We start from the raw sequence: 11,075 nt of genomic DNA, 5'->3' as shown, positions 1-11,075 counted from the left end.
CAGTTCATGATATGAGAGTATTCAGTGATGCCTTAAATAAATATGCTGACAAGTATCCACACCCTCCTCCAGGTACAATTTTGCTCAATAATATTTTGAAAATAAATTATACGTCAAAATTGCTAACCATATTCTCTTTTGTATTTGTAGGGAAGTTTTATCTAGTAGACTCCGGATATCCTAACTGCCCGGGGTATCTTGCACCATACAAAGGTACGAAGTACCACCTTCCTGAGTTCCGGAGTGGCCCAAATCCGAGAGGTATGAAGGAGACTTTTAATTACGCGCATTCATCACTTAGAAATGTTATTGAGAGGTCGTTCGGAGTTTTGAAGATGAAATGGAGGATTTTATTGGGAATACCAAGTTTTCCAATTGAAAAGCAAAGCAAAATAATAGTAGCATGTATGGCACTTCACAATTTCATTAGGGAGAACGATAATGCGGATAGGACCTTTGATATGTGTGATCGTGATGAAAATTTTGTTCCTTTGACCGAAGAATCAAGCATTGAAGGACATGAGGGAAATACCGAAGAGGCAGACGGAGATCAAAATATGAACGAATTTCATGATAGTATAGCTAATGGTTTATTCAATAGATTGTAGAGGTTTTGTATTTTTGAGTTGTAATGACAATGACGATGGACTGTGCTTACTGTTTTTGGACATTCCACTACGATTTTTTTAACAAAGGCGGCAGCAAAGGGCCGGCAAAACAAAAAAAGTGGCGAAAAAAAACCAGCAATCACCAGCTCTGCGCTAGAGGCAGCACGCTAGGAAGCGCTCTGCTCGCGCCGCGCCAGAAGAACGCTCGCTCGCGCCAAAACCAGAGTGCATGGCGACCGGCAGTTGCTCCTTTAATTAGGGGTACAACGGTCATTTTTCCTCTGCCTTTCTAAAAATTATGAGTCCATCCAAACACCCCACTCCTAAATTTTAGGACTAGCAATTATGAGCTCCTAAATTTTATGATTATCCTAAAGTTTAGGATGTGGTATCCAAATATGCCCTAAAATTCCAGGCTGGAAGGCAACAGCCCCAACAGCCCGGGAGTACGAGCTGAGTCACTGGTGCACAGTCAGCACAACTCGACATCTCACACAAAACTAGTAGAAATAAATAAAAAAAAGAAAGAGTGCGCGTGTCTTTTGCTGTTCAATTGTTCATCTCTTTATCCCTCTGTCTTCTTCTACTCCGATCGGCGTATTGTATCTCCCCTGCCGGGTATGAATGCGCCGCGTCCATCACGCGAGGACAGAGACGAAGGCGAGCAGCGCCGACGCGAGGTAGACGATGACCGCGCTGGGCTGGCTCCCGGCGCCGGCCCCGCCCGTCGGCGACGAGCTCGCGCTCTTCCCACCCGCGGCACCTGCAACAAATACAGCAGAGGCATAATCGATGCAGTTCGGGTGAAGCTGGTGTACTGGATTGGCGGGAGACTGACGTGGAGATCGACTAGGATCCCAAGCTCAACAAATCCCCCCCATAAACTATGATGCTGCTTGGATGAACGGCAATGATTTTTCCATTTTGTAGCACACTGCAACTTTATTGTTCGGGTTTTTGTGAATTGTGTTATGGACCTTTGCACTCTTTTCGAAGATAAAATGCACGCCAATTTTGATGTTGGCTGCATATTTATCGAACAACGAAGTATAAGAATTACACATATATTTGTTGCTGGGAAACTGAATATTGACCGCGCTTTTTATATTTTTGACCTGATAACTATAAACGTTTGGCATTTTGTAACAAGTAAGCTGAATTTTGTTTAGCACATAGTGGCCGTAGGTTTTTTTTATTTAAGCTATTTGTTAGGCTTTTGTTTTTTCATTTGTAATATAGTAGAAGGAAAGGAAAAGAAGTGCGTTTACTAATTGTTCTTTATTTTTGCATGGCAGATATATAGGATGTCATGCTTTTTAATATGAGTTCTTGGCAGTGTGGAATTGATGATTCCTTTTTTTTCCAGCAAATAGCACGCAGCCTGAATTGAAGAGTTAAATGTGTTTTATGGTAATACATGCTATAGTATCAGGGACGAAGAACAATCGGACATATTGAAATGCACGGCAGTTATAGTCTAAGTTAATCGATAATTGTTTCACACTATTTATTTTGTCTTTTCTATATGCATAATTTTTCCTAGCCGATCAAGAATGTATGTAGCTCATGATCACACACTGTTCGTGTCTTGTTTATTTCCTTTTCGATTCTCCTTTTTGCTCCAGAGCCTGTACGCCTTTTGGTGGATACTTGATTTGGTCCTGCAATCGTTAATGTGGCTGTTCGTTTTAACTAAAAAATGTTGCTAAGATAATAATTAAGAAAATTGACATATTAGGCCTCAGCTTCTATTTTTCAATCTGAAAGCTACGTAGCTGTCCAAAACGACAAGGAAGCGTTTTGTGACCACAAGGAATGTTTTGGATCGTTTTACTACACTAGGATCACTGGCTAACTATAGTTTAGCGTATACTGGGATCACTACCTCATCATCATCATCGTGCAGTAGTCTGTAGCCCACATTAGCGTATGTTTAGGTTACAATTAGCAACTTGATTCGTGGAAGATAAAATAACAATTGTATTTCGTACTAAGCACACAAAAAAAAGAACGACGGTGTCTGCTGATTGTCGTCCATATTTGGGCTGTTCGATTCATGGTCTCTTAACGTGTTACTATAGCACTGTGAACTGTGAAGTGAAAAATCCTGTGAAGTTTGCATTGGGACTGTTTAGTTCGTCTTTAGCAAAGGCAAGACTTTTCTGATGATTATACAAGACCTCACTGGATATTTCTGCAGTTATGCTATTCTAGACTGTTGACCATGGGGACCCAACAAAAACTTCACAGTTCAGAATCCAGCAAAAAAGAAATAGAGAGTGTAAAATCACTGCTCCTAGTGTGTGTTTTCACAAGACAGTGACGCCCATTATCTCGTTTCTTTCCATGTCGCCCCACCACCACTCCATGTCACTTTAACAGGATGCCTTTCTTTACAGGGACCTTAAGCTCCATTGCAGTTATTCCACAATGCGAAACACGTCGGAATCCTTGCTCACGGTGGGGATGGAATTGTAGCTTGGGTCCCTGATGCCACTGAAAAGCAGAACACAAAGAATAATCGCCTCCCCTGTTGTGTAGGACCTACCTAGGCAGCAAAGCAGAGCACTGCACTGCCAGCTCTTATCCTCTGTCTATAGAAATAGACGCCACACATCCTCCCAGCCACACATCCTCCCAGCTGCACTGCACGGCACACCACACTTGCAGCCTTCCACAACCCTCCTCGGTTTCATTCCCATTTCTCCCAGCGTGGAGAAGATGGAGACTGCTCTTGGCGCAGCGAATTGGCTCCTCAGCAAGGTGCTCAACAAGCTCTCCGATGACCTGGTGGCTGGGTATGTGGCCAGCCATGAGCTCGGCCTCAACTTCGACAAGATCAAGACCGAGCTCAAGTACACCCTCGGGCTGCTGCATGGTGCCCAAGGGAGGGACTTCAGCCACAACCCCGGCCTGCAGGGCTTGCTGGAGGACCTGAGCAAGAAGGCCGATGAGGCAGAGGACGCTCTGGACGAGCTCCACTACTTCATGATCCAGGACGAGCTCGACGGCACCCGGGAGGCCACTCCGGATCTTGGGGATGGCCTCGGTGCTCAAGCTCTGCACGCCCGCCATGCTGCGCGCAACACTGCTGGTAACTGGCTCTCATGCTTCTCTGTTTGTTGCCGTTCACAAGATGATGCTGCTGCTGCTGCTGCTGCTGGTACTGGGAACACAAGCAAGGCCGTCGATTCATTTAACCATATCGACAGTGGGTATGCTGACAAGTTGATATTCGACCGAGTGGCCATGTCAAACAAAATCAAGCAGCTGATAGAGGACATTCACTCACTATGTCCTCCTATCTCTAAATTGCTCGAGATAAACAATAGCAGTAAAATTCCTCCAAAAAGCATGGAACGACCTGCCATCGGGTCGACAATTAGACAAGAGGAGTTTTATGGAAGGAGCACAATTTTTAAGCAAACCGTAGATCGTATGACAAGTGGCACTTGTTCTGATGAGACCCTGTCCGTCCTTCCTATAGTTGGTCCCGGTGGTATTGGTAAGACAACTTTCACCCAGCACCTTTACAATGACCAAAGGACTGAAGAACACTTCGCTGTTAGGGTCTGGGTATGTGTGTCGACTAACTTTGATGTGCTTAAGCTCACCAAAGAGATACGTAGCTGCATACCTGCGGGTGAAAATGAAGGTGAAACAGACAATTTAGATCAGCTTCAGAAATCCATTGCAAAGAGACTGAAATCAAAAAGGTTCTTAATTGTCTTAGATGATATATGGCACAGCAGTGAGGACAGGTGGGTAAATTTCTTAGCTTCTTTCACAATGAGGGAAGCTGAAAAAGGCAGCATGGTCATTGTGACAACTCGATTTCCATATATAGCACAAATGGTGAAGACAACTACTCCAGTAAACCTGGAAGGTTTGGAGCCTGCTGAGTTCTGGGTGTTCTTTCAAGCATGTGTATTTGGTGAAGTCATAGCTGAGCATGATAATAAGGAAGAACTAATTGACATTGCAAGACAAATAGCAAATAAATTGAAGTGCTCCCCACTGGCAGCCAAAACGGTTGGTCGTTTATTGAAGAAGAGATTCTCTCGGGAACATTGGATGGGAATTCTTCAAAAGAAAGAGTGGCTAAACCAGACCCACAATGATGATATTATGCCAGCCTTGAAAATTAGCTATGACTACCTTCCCTTCCATCTACAAAAATGCTTTTCATATTGTGGCCTTTTTCCTGAGGATTATAAGTTTGATAGCTTAGAGATTAGCCGTTTTTGGATTTCGATAGGCATCATCGATTCCTGCAGTCAGAATGATAAAATTGAGGACATAGGTTCAAAGTATTTGGATGAACTGTTAGATAATGGTTTTCTGATGAAAGGAGATCAAAATTATTATGTAATGCATGATTTGATGCATGAGCTTGCACAGGTTGTTTCATCAAAAGAATGTGCCTATATCAGTTGTTCTAGTTTTAGAGCTGATGATGTCCAACCATCTATTCGCCACCTATCCATCTTGATGTCCGATGACTATAATGAAACTTTTGGTGAAGAAATGGATAAATTGAGGAGAAGGGTAGACATTGGAAATTTACGGAGTTTGATGATTTCTGGAGAATATGAAAGGGCAAGCTTGGTGAATATTTTGAAAGAAACATTTAAGGAGATAAAGGGCCTCCGTGTTCTGTTTATATTCATGAACTCCGCAAATTCTTTGCCACCCAGCTTTTCAAAGCTTATCCACCTTCGGCACCTAAAACTTATGTCAGATTATTCTAACTCAAAACTGTGCTGTCCTAGAATAGTATCTAGGTTTTATCACTTGAAATTTTTGGACCTTCAGGACTGGGGTCGAATGTGTGATTTGCCTAAAGACATAAGCCGCCTTGTGAATTTATGCCATTTTGGTGCTTGGGAAGAATTCCATACCAATATTCCTGAGGTTGGAAAAATGAGGCTTCTACGAGAGTTGAAAGGATTTCATGTTAAGAAAGAGAGTGCTGGATTTGAACTACGAGAGTTGGGCCAGCTGGCGCAGCTAGGAGGAAAACTCAGTATACGTGGGCTTGAAAATGTGAGATCCAGCAAAGAAGCTGCTGAAGCAAGATTGATGGCAAAAAGAGATCTAATTAAGCTGGAATTATTTTGGAGTAGAGAGCACCAGTCGAAGGTCGATGATATTCTTGATGATCTCCAACCACACTCTAATCTTAGAGATCATCGCATTGTTAATCATGGTGGTCCCGCAGGTCCTAGTTGGCTATGTGGCAACATCCGCATGAAAAACTTGGAGACCCTCCATCTAGAAGGTGTATCCTGGTCCACTCTTCCACCTTTTGGGCAGCTATATCATCTAAGAAAACTCAAGCTGAAAAATATTGTTGGGATATGCCAGTTTGGACCTGACTTCAGTGGTGGCATTACAGAGAAAAGTTTCACGCACCTGAAGGAGGTTCAGCTTCATGATATGCCAGAACTTGTGGAGTGGATTGGGGGAGGTAACACACATTTGTTCTCAAGGCTTGAAAGAATCAAGTGCTCTTATTGTCCAAAGCTCACTGCCCTACCGTTCTCAAGGTGCTCTAGTTCTTCTACACAGGACAACACCATATGGTTCCCTAATCTATGTTATCTTTCCACTGATGAATGCCCGAAGTTGTCCCTGCCTCCCCTTCCTCACAGTCGCATGCTATCAAGTATCCGAACGGACAGCTTGTTCTATGAAGAGAGAGTTTTGTCCATTAAGATGCCCGGTGAATTTGCCTTCCACAATCTTGGTGAAGTAGAACATTTGATGACTTGTGATGCATCACTCATCTCATTTACTGACCTTCAAAAGCTACATCCCCTAAGAAGTATTCAGGTTAGGAGCTGCGAGGACACATTTCTTAGAGGACTGGATGATGACATTGTGCTCTATTCAGTCCAATCTCTGCACCTCTCGGATTTTATTGTTACCAGGAAATCGTTATCAAATTTGTTCAAATGTTTCCCAGCTCTTTCTGATTTGTCTGTGGGTGCATCAAGTGAGCATCACGATGAGGTTGTGGTATTGCAGGTTCCACCCTCCAGCTCCCTGAGAAAAATCTGGTTGTATGGGTGTAAAAATCTGATTCTACCTATGGAAGATGGAGGTGGATTCCAGAGCCTCTTGTCGCTCAAATCAGTTTGCATATGCGATTGCAACATGCTATGGTCCCGGTGGTCCACAGGAGAAGCAGCTCAAGGCATCAGTCCTTTCTCTCCTCAGGTCGAGGAACTCTATCTTTGTGATGAGCCGAGCACTCTGTCTATGGCTCTGTTCTCAAATCTGACATCTCTTACCAAACTAAAACTAAGAGATTGTAAGAATTTCACAATGGATGGTTTCAATCCTCGCATCACATCAACCCTCGAGAGTCTGGAGGTTTTTAATTCGAGAGATGATGAAACTGATCCTTATTCTATAGCAGCGGATCTACTCGCAGAGGTGGTAAGGACCAAAACAATGCCCGCAGGTTCCTTCCAACTGGTGACACTTGTGGTGGACAGCATCTCTGCAGTGCTTGTTGCTCCCATCTGCACCCGCATCTCCGCTACCCTCCGGGAATTAGGCTTCCTTAATGATTGGCGGGTGGAGAGCTTCACGGAAGAGCAGGAGCAGGCCCTTCAGCTCCTCACATCCCTGCAACGGCTGCAGTTTGATGGCTGCAGGGTGCTGCTGTCCATCCCTCGAGGGCTGCATTGCCTTTCTTCTCTCGAGACTTTACGTATACGTGAATCTCCTAGAATCAGATCGCTGCCCAAGAAGGGCCTCCCTGATTCACTGAAAGAGTTTTACGTATTTGATTGCTCCGACGAGCTTTATGAGGAATGCCGGAAATTAAGAGGAACAAGGCCAGATATAAATACTATGTAATAAGAAAGATTGACGAGGTAACACATGTGATCTCCTCCTGAATATCCATATATATTATGACGAGGTAACCGCTGAACATCTGTGCTTATTTCTGCAGCAACTACTGTGGTCCGTCCAGACCACCAAAGCTGACTTTCTGCTTCTGCAAGCGAGTCAAACATTCAGTTATGCAATCCCTCCCTCACGGATTGCCTCATCTTTCTGCCTCTTGAAGAAATAAATGTCACTAGCTCTCCTAAATTCATGTCGTTGCCAAGGAAGAGCCTGCCCGATTCACTACACTGGCTAATCAAAGCTAGTTGTTGCTACGAAGTTTATGGAGCATGCCAAAAATGAAAAATGAAGGGAAACAAAGCCAAATATAATTGTACTTGCCCGGCTACATACTGATGACCAGTCGTTCAACTATGGCTCTTTTCTGCAGCAAATCATTGTGCTTCTGATTTATGATCCTTCATGGTTCCTTCAGTATGGAGGTTTGTTTAAATAAAAATTACTTATGATCCTCGATTTATGATTTCATTCACATTTCAAGCAACCACTTGGATTATCTGGATTGCTGCTTTTTGCATTGTAGCCCACTGCTATGCTTCTTCTTTAGACATAGCGCAACCATCTTACCTAACCTTCATTTCTTCTATCCACTCATTTAATTTCTTATAAAATTTCACTATCTTTTGTTCTGTGTCACACTACTTTCCAACCCTTTTTATCTTAAAACAGCATATCATCGTAAATCACTACTACTGCAATTTTACCAAGAATTATTGTTCCCATTAACCTGCTGCTTCCTTACCAGGAACGATAAATATCCTTCGGTTTTCTTAAAGCAGCTGCTGGTAATTTTGAAGATCAGTCCCATGGATCTGCATCCTGAAATAAGCAGTCAGATTGTCTTCTTAATGGAAATACTATTGCAACACCGAATTTGAAGCAAACCTGTGAAAGGAATGTGTGACACAAGGTGCGCCTGACACTCCATTGTGCAAATTAAAGTTCATAATTTCTGATCATTCCAGTGATGCAAGCTTTATGCTTAAAAAAGAATAGTCATAGTCTTTTTTTTTGTGTGTTTTTTATTCTCTCAGGATCTTTATGCTTAAAAGGAGCTGCCCTGTGCAGAAGGAAGCTCGTCGCCTATCGCTCGCAAGAGTTCTGGATCATCCGGTCAGTTGATGAACAGTTGCCATCGCCAGATTCCTCCATGCTATGATCAAGATCTTGAATATATGCGCCTGCCTGCCTGCCAGTCCCTCCCGTTCAAACTTCAAACAACCACTGCCGTTTGCCTGAAACAAACTCAACTCATGAGTCACGACCCGTTTCAGGCATTGCAAGAGCTCTGATCTACATAAGGAATTTGGGATCAGAATATAATGCTCCGAACATTCTGAACTCCGAAGCTTAACAACGGTATCCTGCTGGCCTGCTCCTATGAAGCTTAGAATGGTACGCAGTGGTGGTCAGCAATGAACAATGGTACGTATATCCTTGACGCAGCTATCATATTTCATATCCATAACTCCAAATTTGTTCCATTAGTGTAGAAGAATATGTTTTTTTAGATAATGGAAGATAATATTCCGGCTTCGGACATCCTCTTACAAGAATGCATCAAACCATAAACAAACCATAAACAATATAGTGAGAGGCACGTGTTCCAAGTGAACATGTGCTAAGACATCTGAAATCTGATGTATTAAAGAAAATTAACAAAACTAAGAAGAAACTCAAAATCTCCAACAAACTATTCCAGTAATCTCCCTTCACGGCATGTTTCGTAAGGTCGCCTTCAAAAGACCCAACTTCTCCACCAAGTGAAAGCGGAACCGAAGCATGAGCCAAATCCAACAACGGGGAAGAGAAACAACTCCATATGCTGATTGACGCTCTGACCACCAAGCTAATACCGCATCAAAACCATCCACACTTCCACTAAGATAGGCAGCAGGGATAAGTAAGATACCAACAGCTGTTGAAGAATCTGAGTTGGGCAACCGCAATACCCGCACGAAGTGCACCATCACTCAAGAAGCCTCCAAAACAACGCCTCCACCGAGGAAATGACGATAGTCGCCACCGCCGCTGCCAACCGGGATAAAGTTTTCACCTGGAGATCTAGTGATGGGGTGGGATCAGGATATTTGGGTGGCGCCTCCAAGAAGAAAATGTAATTGCAGAGATATTATACTCTCGGTTAAAGCGGTTCCAGAATTTGATGTAATCCTTTTTCTCAAGAATACGTAGGAAAGCTGCGTATCTTTGTATTAAGAAGATGAAAATAAGTACATTGTACAATGTGGGCCTACTGGTCACACGCACGCGGGTTCACAAACGCTTGGAACTCATACGGATAAACTAAAACAACCAGTGGAAAGGAGCACAGACGGATAGACATAGAACTAGACTGTTGGTCCTAGCATGCCTATTGTATGAAGTGGATATCTTCCTGTAATCCTGTACTTCTTGTCTTCTTGACCTGGCAGGTTACAGGAGGTAATTATGAATCTTTGCACCATAAAAATAAGCGAAGACCATTACGTTGACGGTTGACAGTGCATCATTCAGCATCAAGGCATCAAGGCAAGCTGCTCCATTTATATGTTTCCTCCCCTTTTCATGAGTTCATTAGCAACTAATTCGTTGTCTAAGAATGTCATGTTCTGTTTTCTCCAGTCCAACATAGTATAAAAAAAAATATGACCATACTGAAGCTTGGAATGGCATCCTACTCTGCACCGAGGATGGCAGTCGACACTCGACAACAACTCAACGAAGAGGCGTCGAGGTATGCCCTTGACACCATGTTGCTTATGATGTTTTGATTGCTCGTCAAAAAAAAGTAACATTCCGAGTTCTGTATTGCGACTTGTTAAGTAATTTACTTGAATCGTTTGGCAGAAAGTTGACCTTAGAGGCTATGCCCCTCGAGCACTTGCTACTTGCAGCAGTTTTCAAACGAGTTTTCCCGCATTTCAGCTTCAGTTTTTCAGTTTTTGTAAGGAATTGGTAGCTTAAGAGGGGGAGAGGATAAATTAGGCAAACTTAAAACGTTAACATATGGCTTCCACTACAAAGCATCAAATATAAACTAAAACATGCTATCAAGATGTCAAACTAAGATTGATGCTTGAATACCATAGAATAATTCTAGATACCATGGCTTGGTCACTTGAATACCATAGCTTGAATACTTGAATATAATGATTTGGATATCAAAAATACCATAGATTGTATACTTGAATACCATGATTTGGACATTGCTATGGTTTAGTTTGCACACTCGAATCTAGAAAGATAAACCATTAGTCCCAATGACTATATTGTCACTCAATTACTAAAATCACAAACTATGATCATATAGGGTCATGTTCTTTACAGTTTGTACACAGGTATTTTTTTAGATAAATGATACTTTGCTGGATTATTAGTTGATACACATTTGAATTATAGATGCTCATGTATGTCTTAAGACCATGCCTTGTGATCTTGGCAGGCTCAGCTGTGGAAGGTGGCCAAGGCTGCAACCTACCCGTGCGCATTGGTCGCTGCTTGTTTGGTGGCCTGCCTCGTGGGGCGACAGCTTCGATTTCACGG

General features: G+C 42.8%; 1 protein-coding gene across 3 annotated transcripts; it reads left to right on the top strand.

The window, feature by feature from the left end:
* Positions 1–3,220: 3,220 nt before the first annotated feature.
* Positions 3,221–9,996, top strand: LOC101758679 (putative disease resistance protein RGA3). Of its 3 annotated transcripts, none has more exons than XM_014805114.2 (5): positions 3,221–7,495; positions 7,576–7,954; positions 8,278–8,442; positions 8,601–8,957; positions 9,965–9,996. In XM_014805114.2, exon 1 carries the CDS (start codon positions 3,330–3,332, stop codon positions 7,476–7,478), a length of 4,149 nt encoding a protein of 1,382 aa, XP_014660600.1. In that variant the 5' UTR covers positions 3,221–3,329; the 3' UTR covers positions 7,479–7,495; positions 7,576–7,954; positions 8,278–8,442; positions 8,601–8,957; positions 9,965–9,996. The 3 variants fall into 3 exon arrangements, with proteins under 3 accessions (XP_014660600.1, XP_014660599.1, XP_012701230.1); XM_014805113.2 differs by having other exon boundaries at positions 8,567–8,957; XM_012845776.2 differs by lacking the exon at positions 9,965–9,996 and adding an exon at positions 9,264–9,883 and having other exon boundaries at positions 8,567–8,957.
* Positions 9,997–11,075: the final 1,079 nt, after the last annotated feature.

This window comes from Setaria italica, chromosome I (assembly GCF_000263155.2).
Source record: "Setaria italica strain Yugu1 chromosome I, Setaria_italica_v2.0, whole genome shotgun sequence".
Lineage (NCBI taxonomy): Eukaryota > Viridiplantae > Streptophyta > Magnoliopsida > Poales > Poaceae > Setaria > Setaria italica.
The sequence above is the reverse complement of the archived record's forward strand: the minus strand, read 5'-3'. Positions and strand labels throughout refer to the sequence as shown.

Excerpts from the sequence above, each read along its gene's own strand:
- LOC101758679 (XM_014805114.2), top strand. The coding sequence starts at position 3,330 with ATGGAGACTGCTCTTGGCGCAGCGAATTGGCTCCTCAGCAAGGTGCTC.